This window comes from Podospora pseudoanserina, chromosome 5 (assembly GCF_035222485.1).
Source record: "Podospora pseudoanserina strain CBS 124.78 chromosome 5, whole genome shotgun sequence".
In the NCBI taxonomy this organism is placed as follows: domain Eukaryota; kingdom Fungi; phylum Ascomycota; class Sordariomycetes; order Sordariales; family Podosporaceae; genus Podospora; species Podospora pseudoanserina.
Genome location: NC_085924.1, coordinates 2,175,118 through 2,195,583, shown reverse-complemented (window position 1 = coordinate 2,195,583; position 20,466 = coordinate 2,175,118). Strand labels below are relative to the sequence as shown.

Sequence of the window (20,466 nt, the reverse complement as noted above, 5' to 3'; positions counted from 1 at the left end):
CGAGGCCACCAACCAGCATTTGGGTTCAGCTACATACAATTCTTTTCTGCTGCAATGCATGGCCGACATGGATAACCGGTTGACCAACCTTGGAGGGCAATCGGCAAGTGGTTAAAATGGCTCAGGGCTCTGCAACGGTCTCTGCAGATGGAAAGAGGCAGTAAGGGACTGAAATAGAGGACAAAAAGCTGTCATGCAGCAACATCCCACCACACCTGTCCATGCACCGTGACCAAAGTTCCGACAATACAACTAGGTACCGCCTGACACTGTCCAGACGGTCTGCCTTGTTGGACAAGACCTGTCATTAAATTACGATCACCTCTTTTTCTCTCGTGTGTCTTTAGATCAAACCTACTAAAAAAAGCCGACATCCCACCTACCTAGATTCCAGAAAGCGACCACGCCTCGACTCTGAACATTTTCGTCATCATCATCATCATCATGGCTTGGGGAAAGACAAAGGCGCCTCCTCCGCCGCCACCATCAGCAGCTAGGTTTGACTTACCCAGAGTCTTGGGTCACAAGCTTCCAACTAACCAAGCCCAACAGGCAACTCATCCCGTTGTTTATCGTCCTGGCAGTACTGGGTGTAATGGCCTGGGTTGGCTATCAGATTTACGTTTCTGTCATGAAGATCAAGGACCAGGCCGAAAAGCAGATGGGCGACAAAAACATGGTCTTCACCAAAGACGGTCTTCGTGTCAGTGTCAAAAATGTCAAGGACGAGTCGTACCTGGATGCGACACAGAGCTGGTTTGTCAAGGCATGGGATCTGAGCGGGAATGCAGTTGATACCTCGAAGCGCAAGAGGTATGTCGTGATTCATACAACTTCTCTCGATGCTTGCTAATCAAGGAGATAGAAACTTCCTCACAAAACAAAAGAGTCCCAAGATCGGCAGTGACTAAACGGGGGTTTTTGTTTCCTTTGAGGCTTGGTTTGTTTGATTAGAGACCAAATGGAAAGAAAGCATCTCAATGACTTATGACTATTTCATGATGGACCAGGATTACTTGTACACCAGGGTATTCAATTCATACAAAACTCCAAAGACACAAGCTGTGGCTATCCCCTCCTTGCCTTCTCACACCGATCTGAGTCTACTCGTGAGACCCGCCGCACGCATGACAGCACCGGCCGAACCCCCAATACTGTTCGCCCCCGGGATTTTACTTGCAGCCGCCGCAGCGGCAAGCTTTCCATCCTTAAAGATAAGCATACTCGGAAGCCTGAGGTTAACCTATTATGCCTGTTAGCGTCTGGCGTCTAATGAAGCTCAACGCGGGAGGATCCACAAACCCCAAACAGCACCCTCGCATACTTGATCCCATGCTCATCCCCGATATACCTCAACCGTCCCCGCACATATTCCCGTTCTGTATTTTCTTTGATCAGCAGCTTCCTTCTCTCTAAACATAGCGGGATAGTGACTTACGAGCATCAGTTACATGATCGTGAGTAACGACACACGCCAATGGCCACGTTAAGAAATACCCCCCCAACCCTCTACCATTAAGACTGTTTTCTATTGGATTTCCCCTCTTGTCTTTCCGTGGCGGGAGATGCCCAAGATGATATGGAACACTCGCAATCACTTCACTCACCACACTGCTCGCCGTCCTCGCGGCAAAGGCATACTCTGCCGTGGTCCGATAGTCTCCCGGCCGGACCAAAAACGCGGCACACCGCACAATGATCGACATGAGTACCATTCGAGTAGCACGTGCGAGGTTGAAGATGGCTGCGGTCCACATATCCGGGTACACATGCACAACACCAGGGAAAATATTCTCGTTGCCGGATGACGAATACGGGATGGATTCGATTTGCCAGGACCGGGGTAAAGTGGCGAACCACTCGACAGCCTCGGCATCGAGGGCTCGAGCTCGAGCGAGGAACTCTTCGACCGCAGCGATGGATGCTGGCGAGGAGGAGAACGACAGTGGGCTGGAGAAGAAGCCGTACACCTCGCTTCTCAGTTCGGCCGTCAAGAGGTTGAGTCGCTCGCACGCATTGGCAGTTGGATCCGAGTTTGCATCCTCGTTTAACCACCATGAAACCCCCATGGGGAGGGGTGTGGCAGTGATGAAGTTGTGGATGATCTACAACGTGTCAGCCCAGAAGCATGGAAGAGAGCAACGAAACCGAAAGAATGACACATACTAGCTGTGACCGTACAACGACAAATAACTGCACCCCCAGCTTTGACTTGAGCTGTTTCTTCCCTCGGGCCTTGACGAGCTGGACTGCTCCCTCGACGTGGGAACCCCAGGCTGACCCCGTGTCTTGTCTGGCGGTGATGTTCTGAAAGATCAGAGAGGTAAGCCCTTTTCGACAAATGACTGCAAAACAAGCGGCGGCTCAGACATACCTCAAACATTCCCAGCAACAAAACAGCTGCCAGGGTTCCATCCTCTTTACACCGAACTGGATCCCTCAGAGCCGCATTTGTGGCCATCAGAGCAAGCGTGTATTCTTCAGCCCCCTTTCGAAGGAGCGTCTCCTTTTCTTTTCCTGTTGTTAAACGCCCATGCCCGCGGCCGGGGCTGGGGGCTCCATATCTCTCCCCCAGTGAAGCCAAAGCACAGGCGTTGAATGCATGCTGGAGGTGCGTGATTTCTTCTCTGCTCGTGCCGTTCGAGTACTGCTGCAGTAAGGGAAGCAGAAAGTGATTGTACCCTCTTGCCGAGTGTTGTTCTTGCGGCGGGACCAGAACAAAATTAGATAGGAAGTGACAAGTGGCGAGGTCTTCAACTGGGATGCTGAGAGAGTTGGTGAGTGCTGCTGTCTGGGATCTAGAGAGTTGTAATGCCTGCTGCCGGGGGTGCGGTTGTGCGTTCTTGTTGGAAGCAGTGGCTTTCTTGCTGCTGCTGCTGCTGGATGAAGCAGCGGCTGTGTTGGCTTTCAGTGCCCTCCTGGCTGCCGCCTGGTTTTCGTTTCGAAGTAGAAGATCAAATTCGTCTCTGTATCCCGGACACTGTCGACGGGCCTTGGCACACTGGTTGCATGTTGGCTTTGTTTCGTCGCACTGTTGTAATTAGCCATCGATGTTCTCGTAAATCATCGTCTGTATCACGTCAGGAGGTCGAGTACCTTTATCCTCCTGGTCCTACACATCTGACAACCCTTGGAGGGTCTACCCAGATACACCATCTTGAGCAGTCGATCTCTTTGCACAACAGTTTCTCACAAAGCCCAAACCGGACAAGTGGCTCGCGTGGAAGAAAGAAAGCAAGCCCAACCTTCGGGGCCAGAACCGGATCTGCAAAGCTATATGGATCTGCCTCGGGATTCCAGCCAAAGGCCTGTCTTGGGGGGCAGAGTTGTATCGTTGTAGATGTCCTCTTTCGGTTCCCTATGCCGGCATGAAACGCATTACATACACTTGGCGGGCGATCAACTAGACTGTGCTGCAAGTAAGAGTGTTTCCAAACAGTTGCCAGAGGAAGAAGCAATACTCGATCCGTGACCACAGGCTATGGCGACCTGGGATTGGGTTTACTGGACCCAGTTCGTTTCTCGTTGGTTGGAAAGATGGGTAAGAATATGCGGTGGATGCGGTGTGAGCTGTGTAAGAGGGTCGGGAGGTGGGCGGATATAACGATTTGTGGGGCAATCGCCCCTTTTCTAACCCCCTATTTCTTGTCGAGAGTTGTCGAAGGTCGCAAACCTCCGAACCGTGAAGGTTGATTCGGCAACGCGGTTAACTCAAGTGATGATTCCTTCTCCTCATAGACCGCGAATAGGGCTGAGCTACCCCAAGACTTGGCAATCCTGCCAACGGCGGGGTTGTCTATGTCCGGGCTGTTTCTTTGAGAGAGCGGCGAGCTCCGTGGCGATTGTTGCCGAGGTTTAAAATGGTATACTATAACAGCATAAACCAAGTTGAAAGAAAAAGTGTTGTGCCCGAGCATCGTGATAGGTAGACAGTGTCATGACTGAGGGGCTTGGTCCAACCAGACCAGTCATCGGCAACGTGATCACCCGAAACACCCACCCATCCCCTGCACAAGCACTAGGCCGGAGCAATGCCATTAGGACCACCTACATTCACATACACAGTAACCCCTCATCATAACTGACAGCATCGATTGTGCTTCTGATTCAAAGTCCAACTGCCAGACATTTCGATGCCCAGTATTAACGGTACTTGTATTCAGTGTTGTGCTATCCTCAATACGCTGTCTTTACAACTACCTAATGCTTGCTAACCAATACTTGTGCTGATTCCTTTCCTCTCCAGATCAATGCGAAATCACAAGACTATCGCCTAGGCACTGCTCGTTTTCACCTCACTCTTCGCAACGCAATCACCTGTAAACGACCGTAACACAACGAAGGCAATATCGAACGCAATTCCTAAGGCTCATCGAACATGCCCGCTACCCCTTCCAGATCGGGTGTCTTGCCTCTTCCGGTTCCGTCACTGGGATTTCCACCACGTGTTGTGTCCACTGGAGTCATGAACTCTTGAGCCATCTTGCTCCGCTTGGACTTGCTGCTTCGCGACGGGGTACCTAGGCTCTTGTTCAGTTTGCCCATCTCGGAGATGCTCACACCCTTAAGATCTCGAAGCAGGTCCAACACCATGGCTCGCTGCTGCCTCGAATGCACTCCTGGTCCAGAAACGTAGCGAATTGTCTGATCAATCTGGTCCTCCCTGATTCCCGGCAACTGCACAAGAATGTTCCGTGGAGTTGGCGTCAGGGAGGCATAGTGCGCAAGAATATGCGCAATCAGAGATCCAATATCCTTTTGGGAGTCGACAAAATATGGATCGTGGAGCGCTGTGATGGCGGCCTTCAAAACTTCAGCAGAGATGAATTCGCGAATCTCCCTGGCACTCTCCTCTGGAATTGGGAAGCCGTCATCCAAAGGCGCTGTGCTTCCACCCTCCTTATGGGCCTTGGGTTGGTCCGAACGGTGGAACTCGGGCACGATGGACTTGAAAACGCGCAGTACCACTCCGCAGCATCGTCCGTCGTGCATCTTGATGGCATGGCTGCAGAAAACCAATAGTGGAACCGCAATGGCCGAGTTCATCAAGCAAAATTTGCGGAGAGAAGGAAGCTTCTTCTCAGGCGTTCCGTCTTCCACCTTGCCCACGGGACCAGCTGGATCCTGGTTAGCATAGGAAGATGGCAAAGGGCTCGCGTCAGCTCGTCAGAACTTACAGATTCGGGATGGGTCAAGAACATCGGCTACCATCAACACGGCGGAATATGTGAGTTGCCGGAGGATACTCTCAGCCTTCATCTCCTCCGTCAACTCTTCTCCGCCAGCCTGTACAGCCTCTCGCTGGCCCAACTTATCCCATTCTGATGTGATCTTGGTATCCATCTGCTCAAAACAGGTAGCGAGAATGGGAGGCAGGAAGTGTTCTCGGAGCTCTACTGGACAGTGGTCAACCAGGTACCTGACCAGATTCAGCAAGTTGATGATCTGATGCGCTGACAAACAGAACGAGTCTGCAAACAGTGCGTTGGCAAGTGGTCCCGGGAGCTCGAGGATGCCATAGAACTGCATGTCGAGCCGACTCATGCAGTATATGATAGCATAGCACGTCTCCCGCACGAACCGGACAGAGCCACGAATAGTCGAGGCCAGGCCCTCAAGCGTGCTCTTTTTGCCAAGGACCCGCGCATAGAAGTCATCCTTACTCCCTTCAGAGATACCGGCTTGCCAAAAGCGATCGGTCAGGACACGGGTGGCGACCGATTGCATCTCTACCGGCAGCTGGCTCCAGTTCTTTGGATTGTGAGACGCATGTGCATAACTGGATCAAGGTCAGCAAAAGGAGGTTGCGCTATCAACTCCATCGGGGCAACAGGTGCATACCTCAAGAACTTGAGCAACTCTGGGAGAATAAGCGGGAAGCTGTCCTGCCAAAGAGCACATGATGCTTGATAGGGGGCCGAGTTCTTCTCCAGTTTCTCGACGGAGTAAGTTAAGAATGATTTGGTCATCCGCAGGGGCAGCATCTGGGACGACTGGTTAGCTGGGGAAAGAGCACAACAGCGCCGGAGACACTCACCGTCTGTCTTTGCTCCAACTCCATCTGGAGAGCAAGGCCCTCGGCGTCGAGATCTGCCGCACCCCAGTCGGCAACCTCGTGGATACGGCGCTGGGCCAAGTATCTTTGCGCCCTGTCCAGGCCGAGTAGCTGGCAGAACCCATCATACGAGCTGAGTGCTTGTTTGAGTGACTCATCTTTCCACTGGTTCCTCACAGGCTCAATGAAAGACGATAGTCTCTGTAGGCGCACACCTGGGTCGATTCGGGTGGAACGGTGACTTGAATGAGTAAGCTACTGGCTACAATCCGAGCAGACTGAATATTGGAGGACTCACATGATGATGAAAAGAAAACTCTGGTATGCAATCTGACGCTTCTCGTCCAGAGTACCAGATGCTATCATCTCTTTGATCTTGGCTTCCAGTTGGTCGTACACATCCTGGATGATGAATCAGTCGCCTGTGTCCCCGGATACGGAACAGGAGAAGCCTTACTAATAAGTGGTCGGGCATCTTGGAGGCGAGCCGCTGCAGCTCAATCATGCTTTCGTTTTGCAAATCTCGAATAGCATCATTGAAGAGCTTATGGTCGGGCTGCAAAGCTGGCCAAGTCATCAAGATGTGCTCAAGCACTCTCAACATGAAGCCCGGGTTAGAGTCAAGAGCAGTCGTAGAAAAGGCCACAAGAAGCTGGAGAACACGCTTCCTGATCAGAGGGTCCTAGTGAGATGTGAGCATAGGCTTTCCATTACATGAGACCAGAAGCGGAATCTGTACCTCGAATTTCATTTCCAAGAGCTGCCCACACCATTTCTCAAAGTGGTCCTCGATGCCCGCGACCTTTTGCTCCTTTTGTTTCAGGCAGGTTAGCTTATATCGCACCTACTAGCTGGTAATGACGAGGACCACTCACCTCCTCTGGAGTCGAGTTACGTGAAGACCTCCACTTGATATACCCCCTAAGTGCTGTTTCGATGACAGTAGCGTGTGTATCCACTGTCAACACATGAACTGAGCTTTTGGAGTAGTTTGCAGCTGCAAGTAATGTCAGTCGTAAAAACACAGCATACGGAACAATTATGACACCAGTTGAAGCTTACCATTGAGAGGCGGTTGCCCGTCGTAGAGTGTCCGGAAGGCAGCCTCTGCCTTTCCAAGGATATGTGAGAAGGCATCGGACAATCGAAGATTGACGATGCTTTCAATGACCTGGCAACTGTAACGACGATAATTTCCGAGGAAAGCATGTCGCTCGGGAAGCGTGTCTGTGTCCTCGAGAAGCAATACATATGTTGGATCATCGGTATCCTCTGGCAGGTTCTCATACCGTATGAGACGGCTGCTGCACAACTCAAGAAGATCTGGGATGAATGGCATATTCGAAGCCGCCGGCCCCAGAGTGCGATGGCTCAAAAGACGAGTCCAGCTCACCAAGACGGGGATCGAAACGACGAGACTTTGACTCTTCACAACCAACATAAGGAGTTGGAAAAACCCCTGCACGTTTACTTGAGGAGGGATGGCCGCAAACTTCCGGTCCAGGTAGTTGGCCAGCGAACATACTGTCTGTATCCCCTATTAGCATCACAGATGCAGTCTAACAGTGACCCGAGGGTGCAGGCTTGCCTCAGAGAACTTCTTGGCGAACGTATACTTGTCATCGTCGATATCCTGGGCGTCAACAGTAGACCACTCAAAGAGCCGCTTGAACAAATCCACCACGTCTTCGCCATACATTGGCACAACAAGATCGATAAAGTCCTCATCGGTGAACATTGTACGGTTGTAGAGCGCATGGAGGGCCTCGAGTGCAGCCTTGTGACGTGTTAGTGAAAGTACAAAACACACACAGAGCACTTGAGAAGAGGACTCTGACCTTTTGTACAGAAACATTGGGAGTCGCAAGGCAGCGACATAGAACTGGGCGACTGCCAACCGCATTGACTGCTTTGGGAACAGCCCAGGCCACGACTGAAGCGAGAACCTTGAGGGCTTTCACGACACAGGCCGCAGCATCCTCGTTTTGCTCGACGGCCCCGCTGTTAAGGCAGTCGATGACGAACTGTGTAATCCTGCTGAGCCACCCTTCCTCTTCAAACCGTACATTCGGGCCCACCAGGCGGTTGGGAAAGGCTTCGGTCAGGACGGCAGCAGGGGTGAATATTTCGACGCAAGCCTTGCTGAGTGCTCCTTCGCGGAGGGCTACAACCGAATCGTCCCCGTTGAAAATTTCCTCGGACAGTGTTTCCAAGATCTGTAAGACAAATTGCTTGTGAACTGGGGATTCTGGGACTCTCCAGAGGCGAACAAGCAGCTCGTCCATGTCCATCCACTCCACAGCCCAGCATCTCTTGGCTATCTCTACCCACAACTGGGCAGTTTTGTTTCTTAGATATGACGGGTCTTCTCTCGAGACGGACTCGGACAGCTGCAAGACCCAGTTGCGGAGGTAGGCTTGGTGCTCGATGCTGTATTCCGACCACTTGTGCTTCACAGCGTGCTCGAGGAGGGACAGGCCGTAGTGGCGGACAATTGGAGCTTGTGACCTGTCGAAGGCGAGGTTGTATCCGTGGGATGGGGCGTCGCCGAGCGTCTTCACTTCCTCGAGGAACGATTGGGCTTCTTGTCGTGCCTGGTTTGCAGAATATGGGCTGTGTACGACCTTGAGGGCTTCTTGAATTCTCGCCAGAATGGCCTCACCGCCAGGGGCGCCGTTTGGCGAAATGGCCGCCATGCTGAGGGCTGCAGTCGCACAGCAGGCAGGTTTCTGTCGTGGCAAAGAGGACAAGTCTTCTGGCTTAACGGAGAGAATGGGAAGAGAAAAATCGCAGCTGTTGTTGAGGCTCGGTGTGAGCAAGTTGAGATCGAATCGGACGATGGAAAAGCGATGCGCTGAAGCGGCAGGCAGTGCTTTAAAGGTACCAAGCAAAAGAACTCGGGGCCTTCTTGGGTTTACAGAACAAGAAGAAGCTGCCGGGACGGTAATTAAAGAGAATAACGGCAACCCGAGATGTCGGATCTAGTATGAAAGAATCAAAAGTGATGTCTGGCTCCAATCTCTCTTGTCTGCTGACTCTTGAGTCGAAATAGAGTGACTTTGATAATTACCCACCGAGGTACCGAAACGGCGAAAACGGGGCGTGTCGGGCGCGCTTAGGCGCGACTAATAAGCTTTCTTGGGATTAGTGCGGGGCAGAAACGCCCATGCAGCCACTACAAGTAAAGGCGGTCAAGTAACTTTAGTGGACATGGGCCCCAGGGATTTCAGGGATTGCGTCGCATGGTGAAGGACCCCCATGTCTCACCATGACACTGGCGGATTTTGGATAAGGTACGCTCCTCGACGACATCTCTGCAATGTTGCTCTGGATTTATGATATGTATATATTTGAAACCGTCACAACTTGATGATTTGCCATTCATAAAACCAAACACACACTGCAGGCACTCAAATGCTTCTGTCATTCTCAGTCTTTGGACATGATGTATCTGTAAGTTTGCTCACTATTCCCGGATTCCCTACTTAGTACTCTCTAGCCTCATGCTATATCTAGTTGCCACAAACAGAGGAGCCTATCATAGAAACTAGTCGACACAGCTGTCAAGCTGTCTTTTCTCTGGGGATGAAAGTCGCTTCCATAGTTCATACTCTTGTGTTCCTCAAACCGGCCAAGAACTCGAACATGGTGCTCTCCATCCACGGTTTGCAGAACATCCACCACCCTCGAGCCGGCATGCATGCATGATGCCAATATCCGTGCCCTCCAGTTGTAGGTCGGGCTCGGTGTCTTGTCAAGATTGATTAATTTCAGCCTCCACACACCTCCCCCAAGTCCCATCTCGACGAGGTTTTTGGGCCTCCCATATGGAGCCAGTGAAAAGAGTCTGATATTCTCATCATAACTCCCTGTGACAAGCAGCTCCGATCCATCTTCTAGGACAAAGAGAGGCAAGATTGCTGTTACTCCAGCATCATGACCCCTGGCCTCGACAGCAGAAATAGTCTCAGTGAGATGATCGTCTGAGGGACTCCAGATAACTGTTCCAAAACGTAGTTTGGAGTCATCACCCCCCGAGAATATTCTGAAAAATACTTCTTCTGGCGAGTTAGTGGGCCCGAGATAAGGCGATAGATTCACCGTCCAGGCCTCCAATGTGTGAGTGGTCGCCGGCTCTGGCAGAAGTTTCCAGCCCTTGTCCCAAGCTGGCAGATGCACCAAGTAGACATGGCCGGTATTAGTGGTAACCGCCAGCATATCTGCTCGGGATGGGTGCCAGCAAACAGATAGAAACAATATTTCCGACCCATCCGAAGCAGAAATATCCCCTCCTGACAACGATGAAATGTCCATCGTGTTTAGGTGCTTTAAAGGCTTGTCATCTTCAGGACCGGGCGAGAGCTTGAAGATGGCAAGGGTAGCCGTACTTGAGACCGTTGCGCAAATGTCCCAAAATCCCTCAATCGGGTTGAAATGAAGATCCAGCAAAGCAGATGGCTGAGGCTCAGTTTGAATAGGAACTCTTTGAGAAGGGTTAGGTGTGAAGCAGAACCCGAGCTGGATCTAGTGACTCACATGTTGTTATCGTCCTGTAATTGGAAGACGAGGATGCTTCCATTTCGACTTTGAGCTTTCTTTGGCTTAGCAGCCTGTGACTTCGCGTCGTCTTTGTTGTCATCGTCACCGGCGTCTTGCTCTGGCGTGTGCGCATCAACGTCGTCTTTCTGTAGATTGTAGGTCCCGACCAGAAAGTAAGACGGGTGAGCTGGGCAAAACTCAACACAACTTGGTGGAAGATCCAACTCCCGTGACCAAACTGAATTGATCAGCTTGCCCGAATCTTCTTCCATTTTACTCCACATGACACTTTAAAAGCGGATGACCTTGAGAACAAGGGTTGTGCGCTGGGGCCTGTGAGGTGTGAAGACAATCAAGATTTGATGCTGGTCGCACTTTCTTTTTCGGGACTTGACAATTATCCCCGGCGCATCGGATTGGTCAGTTCTGAATGAAGAACGCCCCAAGCCTCGCCAGACCGACTTGCCTGGGATCCCATGACTATTCTACCTTCTCGATTCTTTCAAAACGCCATGCGTTTATCTTTCCAGATCATCTTCCTCCATGATTAGTGTATCTCAGGGCCACCAAAGTTGATGGGTCCCTGCATATTTGAGACTCCACCGGCTCATTCATAGCTCAGCTTTAACCTAAACTGATCAAAACCCAACCCAATACAAACCCGCTCACGAACGGAGGATCAAGACTGTAATCTCTATTTTCTTTAGCAGCGGTCAGGAATATCCAGATATACAACTCTTTTGGCGTGGGAAAATGGATGACTCCGACGATTCGGACTTCTACGGTCAGCCAGCTCATCATGCACATCGCCCACCAATCTTATCACACCACCACTAACACGCCCCCCCAGGCTCCCCCAAAACCGTCTCCAGGCTCAAGTCTCGAGTTGCCGCCTACAACACACCTTCTTACTGGTCCTCCCAAGAAGCACGCACCAAACTCATCACCTCCCGGATCACTCCTTCGGAATTCACCTCCCAGTCCCCTCCAGCCTCAGGACGCCTTCACAACGCCTACGCCAATATCCCCCACGCCGCCTACCAACTCACAGAATCCATCCCCCAGTTCCTCGCCCGCCTACCCCCAGCCACAACCAACTGCCGCTTTGGCCTAGAATGGATCTTCATCGCCAACCCCTACCTCCCTCCCCGTCCCCCCTCCGACCACGACCGCTTTATGAGAGCCGGCCGTGAACGTCTTGACCTGTTCAAATCCTTCATTGACAAGACCACCGCTGCCTACCCCAACTCTCCCCTGGTCGCCAAACGACATATTGCCGTGGCCAGAAAGGAGACAATAGAGGACCTAAAACAGTTAGCGGTGGAGTGCCGCAAGACTTCTGGGAAATGGATGCTGTTCTCGGACGTAGCGTTCGTTAATGATACGTGGGAGAAGGTTGCCAGGGCGGTGGCGAATCATCAGTTGGGGACTGCGGCCAAGGTGGCGACGAGGATGCCTGTGGGGTATGATGATGGGCACGCTGAGAAGAAAGAGAGACTGATATGCGTCTATACTGAGGATTTTACGGATAAGGATGATGTGGCGAGAGTGTTGAGGAGGATGAAAGAGCTGGAGTTGGTGAAGCAGGGCCCGGGAGCGAGGCAGATCTACTACAAGGCTGGTGCGTCGGGGCGGTTGACGGTCTCTCGAGCATGACACTGACGAACGATGCTGTAGATGCTTGGACCGAACTGGGAATATATGGGGAGAATGAATGGGGGATCAAAGCTTCCTTGGTGAGTTGGCTGGTTCAGCGGAACCTCGTCGAGTTTCCATGCATGCTAACGATACAATTTTAGTACAACTCGAAAGAGATATTTGAGTACATCAAAGAAGTCACCAGGAAGAGGACGTTTTGAGCTCCCCCGTGTCTCTGCACAAGAGAATGTTTGTTCGAGCCGGCAACTACCCCGAGGAGGGAGCAGGATGATAGCACACTGGAGCTAGCGATTTGATACTTTTGTAAGGACCGGAAACGCATGTTTCCCTTAATAGTAATATGAACACAAATAAATTTTTCAGTCCTCTATTTCCTCGCCTGGCGCTGCTCCGTCCTTCTACCTCCTATCCCGGCAGGTTTGTTCGTTTTGGGTGAGTTAGCTGTGAGAATATGGTGTGACCCGCCAAATCCCTCTCATGATGTGTTCCTGAAAGTTCTGTCAGAGGATATGCGACCTGGTCGACTATGTGATAAGCCCCCTCGTATCTTTTGGTGCTTCCCAATTGATGAGCCTCTTGGGGCAAGCCATGGCTGTATTTCAAGCCACAACTTTCAGGTGAATATGAACCGTCCCATCATCTTGACCGTCGGCGTTTGATGCGCAAGAGCTTCTGAATATTCTACTCGTTGAGCGCCATATCTTCCCGAACACCGTTTGCATGTCCCTATCACGGCTACCACATGTTCCGTAACTGTTTTGGTGGGCGCCCAGACATCCATCATCGATAAATTTCAGCATCGTCCAACGCCAGATCAGCCGCCGAGTCCAGATCAACTGGCCTCAACAAAAGGACCAGCCTGTATGCGCTATTGCCGTTTAGGTAATAGCGATGGAGTTTCTTGGATCTCAGGAAGCCCAACCGCTCATATAGCCTCATTGCGGGAATATTTGTCTCTTCTGTCTCAAGAACCACCTCGTCGGCATTGCGGCTCTTCATAGAGTCGATGGCCATCTTGACCAGTGTCGTTGCCACGCCATGTCCGCGGTAGGCAGATGACACGGCGAGCATAGCGATATATCCCCGCAAGGTGGGGGGCGAATGGGAGGCATGGGCTTCGAGCTTGCAGATTATGACGCCAACTAGGGAGGAGTCTTCAGGGTCGATGGCCTGTGACGAGAGAGATGCGGGGTTAGGGCCGTCGGAAATTGATTCGCGGGTCGAGAGGAGAGGGGGGGAAGACCGTCGGATGGGCTTACAAGGTAACACAGATGGCCCCATTGGTAGAGAAAGTAGCGGTAGACATAGATGCTGTAGGGCTCGCTGAGGTCCTTGGAGATCAAGGCGCGGATTGCCGGTAGATATTGAGTCTCGAGACGATGCTCATATTGTATGTACTTCAGTTCCCGTGGGGGGTGTTCGACGCGCGAGCTCTGCTCCATGCGGAAGACTGATGCGGTCCGCTGCTCTCCGAGTGCGTGAGCAAATGGGCCGCGAATAGCGAGCAGCAGCCTCGAAAGCGGAAATAAAAGATGGTGCGCACGTTGAGGATGAGTGGAGAGAAGGGGTTCGTGTCGTATATGTTGAGGTTCGCTTGTCGTGGAAGGGGGGTTTGGTGACGGTTGTCGACTGTAGGCGCGGTGTTGGAAGCGGGGAGGTTGCGTTGGCAAGAGATCTGACGAACGCTTGCTCGTCCCAGAGTCTTCGTCATTGAACTTTCACATGCCATGTCCCAGTCGCATGGCAAGCATTGGGCCCCCTCGTCCCGTTTCCCCCGGTGGGTCGACTTCTCCAAAGCCCGTGCAGCATCCCTGTCGTGCCTGTCAACCCACCTGTCAGGAAACGGCAGTCTTCAACATGCATTCTTCGGTAGTCGATACTTGGATCTACAAGAGACAACCTTGTCTCAGTGAGAAGCTTGAAGTGCTGATCTCAGATAAAAGATAACCTATATGATAGATTATACTTTGCAATGCCATTTGAAGCCAAAGTCTCTTGGATCGATGCGCCTGATGTCTATTTTAAAGCAGAGGCGCAAACAATAGCCCCGTACCGAGTACATCGACACGGGCGCGGAGAGCAAATCACAACGACGTGGATCGGATAATTAAGGATGACGAAACAAAACCCGGCTATAATCGCTTCTTTTTCTTTTTCGGTGTTCTAGAAAATGCCGACACGGATTCCCCGGTATCAACATCGAGCCGAAGCAAATCTACATGTCGATGGGTGACAAGCAGGAGCGAAACCGGCAGTCAAAGATCCCTTGCCCCACCCGGACTTGCTGTTCAGAGCTGAGGCGGAGGAGCCGCTGGCGCTCCTCAGTATTTGGATATACTGAACCACCTCCTTGAAGTCTACCCATCCACGGTGCATTCACACCACACCGCACTAGTCACCGCCCAAACCAGTCTCGAGATGGCCAGCACTCTGCGGCGACGAGTGTTCGGCAACGGCAACGACACACCTACCGAACCTTCACCCGCACAGACACCTCGCAACCAAAGCCCCGTCAGACCCGGCGAGAAAGTCAAGGTCGTCCACAAACGAAAGGAAACACGAAAGAGGAAGACAACGGGTATTTTCTTTCTCGGGAGTTTGTTTGGTATCATTGCGGCCGGTTTCTTTGCAAAAAGCAATGATCTTATCGGTTTCGAGTTCCCCGAGCTCGGGGACTTGAGTATGGACAACTTGTTCGAGATTCTTCCTGCAGGTTTTGTCAAGGATATGCGCGAGCTGGTGGTGAGTGAATCACACACGCTCTGGAATTTGATATGATTACCTGTCAAGCTAATGGATCACCCACATGACAGAATGGCGAACGCGATTTTCTCGAAAGCTACGATGCCTTCTCTGTAGGCCTCAAGGTTCGCTCCGAAGGCCTATCTTCACACCATCCAATGGTTCTAATTCCCGGTGTTATTTCGACTGGTCTCGAGTCCTGGGGAACGTCTAATGAATCGCTACCTTATTTTCGGAAACGGCTTTGGGGCAGTTGGAGCATGATGAGGGCATTGGTCATGGACAAGGAGAATTGGAAGAGGCACATCATGTTGGACCATACAACTGGGCTGGACCCACCGGGGATCAAACTGAGGGCGGCACAAGGCTTCGACGCGACTGACTTCTTTATTACCGGGTACTGGATTTGGAACAAGATCATCGAAAACCTAGCGTCCTTGGGTTATGACCCGACCAACTCGTTCACCGCAGCGTACGACTGGCGGCTAGCGTACCCGAACTTGGAGAAGAGAGACCAGTACTTCTCTAGACTGAAAGCCCATATTGAGATGGCTGTCAAGCTGGATAACAAGAAGGTTGTCCTCACATCACACAGCATGGGCAGCCAAGTGGTCTTCTACTTTTTCCACTGGGTAGCCTCTGAGCAGGGTGGCAGAGGTGGTGACGACTGGGTGGAGAGACATGTTGACTCATGGATCAACGTCAGTGGATGCATGCTTGGGGCCGTCAAGGATGTCGCAGCGATATTATCGGGCGAGATGCGTGACACGGCGCAACTGAATGCTTTCGCAGTGTATGGACTGGAGAAGTTTCTTAGCAAAGAGGAGAGAGCCGAGATATTCCGTGCCATGCCTGGCATGTCCTCAATGTTGCCAATGGGAGGCAATGCCATTTGGGGAGATCTTGATGGGGCACCTGATGACCAGCCCGGTCAAGCAGTGAGCTTTGGTTCATTCCTCAACTTTCGAACCAAACAGAACTGGACGATACCAAAGACAAACTTTACGGTGGATGATGCAATGCAATACCTATACGACACGACTGATGATTGGTATCGGGATTCGGTCAAAAGAAGTTATTCCCAGGGCGTGGCACACACTATGAAGGAGGTCACAGCCAACGAACTTGATCCCAGGAAATGGATCAACCCTCTCGAAACTCGTCTGCCTCTCGCCCCTAGCCTCAAGGTGTACTGTTTCTATGGCGTAGGGAAGCCCACCGAACGGGCCTACTACTACCGCTCTTCCGAGCTTGGAGCTCTCACTAACTTGAACATGACCATTGACACTGCCCTCATCCAAGGCGATGTCGATCACGGCGTTGTCATGGGTGAAGGAGATGGGACAGTAAACCTGATGAGTACCGGGTATATGTGCAATAAGGGGTGGAATATGAAGCGGTACAACCCAGCTGGTGCGAAAGTGACTGTGGTGGAGATGCCACACGAACCTGAAAGGTTCAATCCTCGTGGCGGACCCAATACGGCGGATCACGTTGACATTTTGGGGAGGTCCAACCTCAACGAGCTCATCCTGAGAATTGCGGCTGGCAGGGGCGGGGAAATTCAGGATTATGTGGTCAGCAACATCCGAGAGTATGCGGAACGGGCCAAAATATACGAGGAAGAATAGCAGTTGTGTCTGTATGATGATGGGGGGAGGGTTCATGACATGATAGATCTGGGTATTTTTCATGGTTGGGGGCGTTCAAAGGACGTGTTGGTTTTTTGCATAGTTTGGTGGCTGTTGTCTATCGTTTCAGTTGATACCTTGACTGAAGATTAATGTGTGGTGGAGATATATGGAGCAGGTTAGATAGGCTTAGAACAGGAAGAATACCTATCGATATGATTAATCATGATAAAAGACGAGAGGGACCCAAGACACTGGCACTACCCATTCGACGTCATCCCGGCTTAATTAGGTGGCCCGTGCATGCGAAACGTGAGTCTCGGCAGCCAAACCGAAGATTGGGAATTTCGATCCGTCACGCGCAGTGCTTCAGCCCCTCCAACACAAGAGAGCCACCAGTCAGGCGGACCATCCCAAGTCCAACTACAAAACGCCCTGATCACCGGATTGTCTTACCGCAAAGTGCGTTGCGCCTCTCGGAATTCCTTATATGCGACCTGGACACCTAGCCATCGTGATGACCCATTTGCATTCACAACACTGGCTCGTCTGAGAACATGGCCGATGTCCAAGGCACTTGGACTGCTGAGAATGAGCAGCAATTCTGGGCAGGTAAAGAAGAATGCACGGCAGCTCGACCCAAGACACAACATGCTAATTGCGATCCATCTTTGCAGCCTTGAATCAGATCCTCTCTGCACCATGCGATTCTTACGAGCTTCTCGATAACGCCTTGCGCTCATGGCTTGATTTGGTTTCCAAAGCCCGGGACGAATACCTCGACGACGAGGACGAGATTGCGAATTGTTCCGAGCAGTTAATACACAGCCCGCTGTTTTCTGCCAATAAGGACTATGTGCGAACCCAAATCATATACAGTTTGCTTCAGGAGGATGAGTATGCGCCGCTCCACGTTATTGCCAACTTTCTCCTGTCCGACGGCCGCGCCGAGGAGGAGACCTTCCGACAAATGATCAAGGAAGGGTGCTTTGTGCGGTTGCTGGAGTTGATCAAGGGGTGTGGGGGAAAGGATTCCCGATTACATCGGCTTCTGTTACAGCTGATGTATGAGATGTCCCGCATTGAACGGCTACGGGACGAGGATTTGATGCAAATTGACGATGGCTTCGTCACGTATCTCTTCCAACTCATCGAAGCCCTAGCCGATGACGCCAATGATCCTTACCACTATTCTGTTATTCGGGTTTTGGTAAGTGCTACCGAATTTCATCGCTCTGGGAATTTTATCGCTAACTGCCTTTCAGCTGGTGTTGAATGAACAGTACATGGTGGCAGCGACATCGGCAGCGACAGAACCATCATCCATCTCGCCCACCACCAATCGCGTCATCAAACTTCTTGGCGTTCATGGAGATTCCTATCGAACCTTTGGAGAGAATATCATACTGCTTCTCAACCGGGAAACAGAGACCTCTCAGCAGCTGCTCATTCTCAAACTGCTGTACCTGCTTTTTACCACATCTGCAACGTACGAGTATTTTTACACAAATGATCTCCATGTGCTGCTGGATGTCATCATACGGAACTTGCTTGATTTGCCGAGCGAGATGGACATTTTGAGACACACTTACTTGAGGGTACTTGCCCCTTTGCTCGCTCATACCCAACTCAGCAAACCGCCTCATTACAAAAGGGGTCAGATTCTCAGTCTCATCGACATCCTGCGAGGCACCGGCAATGCGCACTTTATGCCTCCCGAACCGACAACAATACGCCTGCTCGACAGAGTAGCCAGCACCCCATGGCTGGCTGAAGAAGAGCCGGAATCTCCGTCACTCAGTCCAATCGGCAGCCTCTCGCTGTCACAAACCGGTAGTGCCGTGAGTGTTATCGCCAAAGTGTCCGAGAAACCCGGAGTGAAGACACCTAGTCGCAAGTCGGATATGGCAGCGCAGGCCAAGGGCAAATCCGAGCATGGAGGCAGCCCACCCAGACCGCCGCCACCTAGGACTCTGAGGGCGCAGAAATCACTACCAGAAGTGCCCCGACATAAGCACGGGGTTCCTGTCGTTCATCCACCGGTGCCTGTACCTCACTTGCACGTCAATGGGGCTGGTCAGAAAAAGATGCCACCGAAACTCCCGCCACCACGAAGGAGGGCCAAAATTATAGCCGCAGTTGGCGCTGAGGTTCGGACGCCGTCCGAAACGCCATCACCGATTGGCCCTGCACCGGTTTCTTGACCAGCTGCAGCTCAATCGGTAACTTGAGGGGTGTTGGATACTTACCCTCATGGGAGTTGCAATAAAGGTGTGGGATTTTGGATTAGGGGAACTGTTTGCAATCACGAATTTATGGTAACGAGGGGACAACTAAGCATACACTTTTTCTACAATGGCATCAACGGGACAAGGGCACAGCGCAAGGCGTTTTCCTAGTGCACTAGGCAAGATAGCTACAATAATTCTAATTTTTAACTGCTGTGTTTTATGGGAATATGTGTTGGGGCGAGCTTGTGCTCTATCTTTGGTGATGTAATCTCGATGTTTGCATTCACCCCTTTTCAATTGAGTTGAGAAACAGGGGCACAGAGCGCACAAGGCTGAGCTTTCGTCCACAGTGCAGAAGGAAAGTCTTGGCACACAGGCTGGCGGGCATCTTTACAGGAATGACCCGCACGGTGGTTCGCCTAACCCCGGTCCATCTCAACGTCCACTCCGGCTTTTGGTAGTGCAGGCTCCAAAATTTTGGGAGACGACAGCCTCATTTTGCGAACTCTGAGCTGCTGCGACTCCGCCAACCCGCCAAATTCCCGAACCACCGGCACAGATCCACCACAACAAGAGTACCCGAGAACCGAGACGTTGAAGAGGTCGCCAAACCAAACGGAGGAGGAAACTTGGAGAAAAGCAATTGGCTTTTGGGGCCACAGACACGCACACATCAACACACATATCAAGATGGCCTCCTCTTCAATAGCCAAGAACCTCGCCCAGCTGAACTCCATGCGGGAGATTCACGGCGTAGTCGTCACCGCAGGGCTGATCGACAAGACGGTCAAAGTGCGCGTGGGAGGGCTAAAGTGGAACAACTTCCTCAAGAAGGTACTATATACGACCAAACCCCTCCCCCTCCCTCCTCCCTCCTCCTCCTCCTTCTCAACCCCACTAAACACCGACCGATTCACCTCTTACTTGTACTAACCTACTCCCCCTCCTTCTCCACCACCAGCACTTCGACGACCCGAAAACTTATCTCGTCCACGACCCCGCCAACTCCCTCCGCCAGGGCGACGTCGTCGCCATCAGCCCCGGCTGGCGCACCTCCAAGTCCAAGCGCCACGTAGTCAAGCACATCATTGCCCCCGGCGCCGGCCTCCCCATCTCGGCCCGCCCCCCAATCCCCTCCGCCGAAGAGCTCGTGAGGCAAAGGGTGGTCAAGAAAGAAGCAAAGGAGGCGAGGAAGAGCCTGAAGGACGTCGCCGAAAAGACAGAGAGGTCTCTGCAGTTTGTAAAGGCGGAAGCTGCCGAGGTGGAGAAGGAGCTGAAGACGCTGACGTTGATCCTCGAGTTGAGGACGAAGAAGAAGTACGGGTGGTTGTCCAAGCAAACGCAATGAAAATAAAAAGACTTGGGGTTATTGTTAGGGAGTGGGGTGGGTGCATCGGATAGTAGGCATTGGGAGACGGAGTCTGGGTTTTAGGCTCTGTCAAAAAGGTGTACGATTTCAGGAAGAAACATGAATGGTTCATGTGCATGTGTACATATATACAATATTGGGTGGAGGTTTGTAGCATCAAGATATACCAAAGAGTGGAAATACTAGGCATCAGAAACATGACAAAGGCTGACAGAGCCAATCGCTCGACAGGAGATAATG

General features: G+C 51.7%; 10 protein-coding genes across 10 annotated transcripts; 5 read left to right on the top strand and 5 right to left on the bottom strand.

Annotated features, from left to right (window-relative positions):
- The first annotated feature begins 12 nt into the window (after positions 1–12).
- QC764_505660 (uncharacterized protein) lies at positions 13–1,079 on the top strand. Its single transcript, XM_062947819.1, has 3 exons — positions 13–497; positions 553–813; positions 866–1,079. The coding sequence occupies exons 1-3, from the start codon at positions 445–447 to the stop codon at positions 909–911; spliced, it is 360 nt and encodes a 119-aa protein (XP_062799068.1). The 5' UTR covers positions 13–444; the 3' UTR covers positions 912–1,079.
- On the bottom strand, positions 942–3,942 carry QC764_505650 (uncharacterized protein). Its single transcript, XM_062947818.1, has 6 exons — positions 3,097–3,942; positions 2,375–3,031; positions 2,167–2,307; positions 1,439–2,105; positions 1,303–1,379; positions 942–1,243 (listed from the first exon to the last, which is right to left on the bottom strand). Exons 1-6 carry the CDS (start codon positions 3,154–3,156, stop codon positions 1,088–1,090), a joined length of 1,758 nt encoding a protein of 585 aa, XP_062799067.1. The 5' UTR covers positions 3,157–3,942; the 3' UTR covers positions 942–1,087.
- A 3,152-nt stretch (positions 3,943–7,094) lies between these two features.
- Positions 7,095–7,394, bottom strand: MSN5_2 (karyopherin; the record flags this gene model as incomplete). Its single annotated transcript, XM_062940773.1, has 1 exon — positions 7,095–7,394. One exon carries the CDS (start codon positions 7,392–7,394, stop codon positions 7,095–7,097), a length of 300 nt encoding a protein of 99 aa, XP_062799066.1.
- A 128-nt stretch (positions 7,395–7,522) lies between these two features.
- MSN5_1 (karyopherin) lies at positions 7,523–9,189 on the bottom strand (the record flags this gene model as incomplete). Its single annotated transcript, XM_062940772.1, has 3 exons — positions 7,894–9,189; positions 7,666–7,832; positions 7,523–7,583 (listed from the first exon to the last, which is right to left on the bottom strand). The coding sequence occupies exons 1-3, from the start codon at positions 8,749–8,751 to the stop codon at positions 7,523–7,525; spliced, it is 1,086 nt and encodes a 361-aa protein (XP_062799065.1). The 5' UTR covers positions 8,752–9,189.
- Positions 9,190–9,447: 258 nt separating this feature from the next.
- Positions 9,448–11,081, bottom strand: QC764_505630 (uncharacterized protein). The gene is made up of 2 exons (XM_062947817.1): positions 10,592–11,081; positions 9,448–10,538 (listed from the first exon to the last, which is right to left on the bottom strand). Exons 1-2 carry the CDS (start codon positions 10,876–10,878, stop codon positions 9,557–9,559), a joined length of 1,269 nt encoding a protein of 422 aa, XP_062799064.1. The 5' UTR covers positions 10,879–11,081; the 3' UTR covers positions 9,448–9,556.
- Positions 11,045–12,604, top strand: QC764_505620 (uncharacterized protein). The gene is made up of 3 exons (XM_062947816.1): positions 11,045–11,378; positions 11,445–12,330; positions 12,394–12,604. Exons 1-2 carry the CDS (start codon positions 11,348–11,350, stop codon positions 12,248–12,250), a joined length of 837 nt encoding a protein of 278 aa, XP_062799063.1. The 5' UTR covers positions 11,045–11,347; the 3' UTR covers positions 12,251–12,330; positions 12,394–12,604.
- Positions 12,486–13,980, bottom strand: naa30 (N-alpha-acetyltransferase 30). Its single transcript, XM_062947815.1, has 2 exons — positions 13,513–13,980; positions 12,486–13,423 (listed from the first exon to the last, which is right to left on the bottom strand). Exons 1-2 carry the CDS (start codon positions 13,693–13,695, stop codon positions 13,034–13,036), a joined length of 573 nt encoding a protein of 190 aa, XP_062799062.1. The 5' UTR covers positions 13,696–13,980; the 3' UTR covers positions 12,486–13,033.
- Positions 13,981–14,153: 173 nt separating this feature from the next.
- LRO1 (phospholipid:diacylglycerol acyltransferase) lies at positions 14,154–16,879 on the top strand. Its single transcript, XM_062947814.1, has 2 exons — positions 14,154–14,995; positions 15,067–16,879. The coding sequence occupies exons 1-2, from the start codon at positions 14,672–14,674 to the stop codon at positions 16,624–16,626; spliced, it is 1,884 nt and encodes a 627-aa protein (XP_062799061.1). The 5' UTR covers positions 14,154–14,671; the 3' UTR covers positions 16,627–16,879.
- Positions 16,880–16,984: 105 nt separating this feature from the next.
- Positions 16,985–18,830, top strand: LDB17 (pre-rRNA processing; the record flags this gene model as incomplete). The annotated part of the gene is made up of 3 exons (XM_062947813.1): positions 16,985–17,238; positions 17,304–17,836; positions 17,892–18,830. The coding sequence occupies exons 1-3, from the start codon at positions 17,184–17,186 to the stop codon at positions 18,828–18,830; spliced, it is 1,527 nt and encodes a 508-aa protein (XP_062799060.1). The 5' UTR covers positions 16,985–17,183.
- Positions 18,831–19,547: 717 nt separating this feature from the next.
- QC764_505580 (uncharacterized protein) lies at positions 19,548–20,432 on the top strand (the record flags this gene model as incomplete). Its single annotated transcript, XM_062947812.1, has 2 exons — positions 19,548–19,691; positions 19,819–20,432. 2 exons carry the CDS (start codon positions 19,548–19,550, stop codon positions 20,203–20,205), a joined length of 531 nt encoding a protein of 176 aa, XP_062799059.1. The 3' UTR covers positions 20,206–20,432.
- Positions 20,433–20,466: the final 34 nt, after the last annotated feature.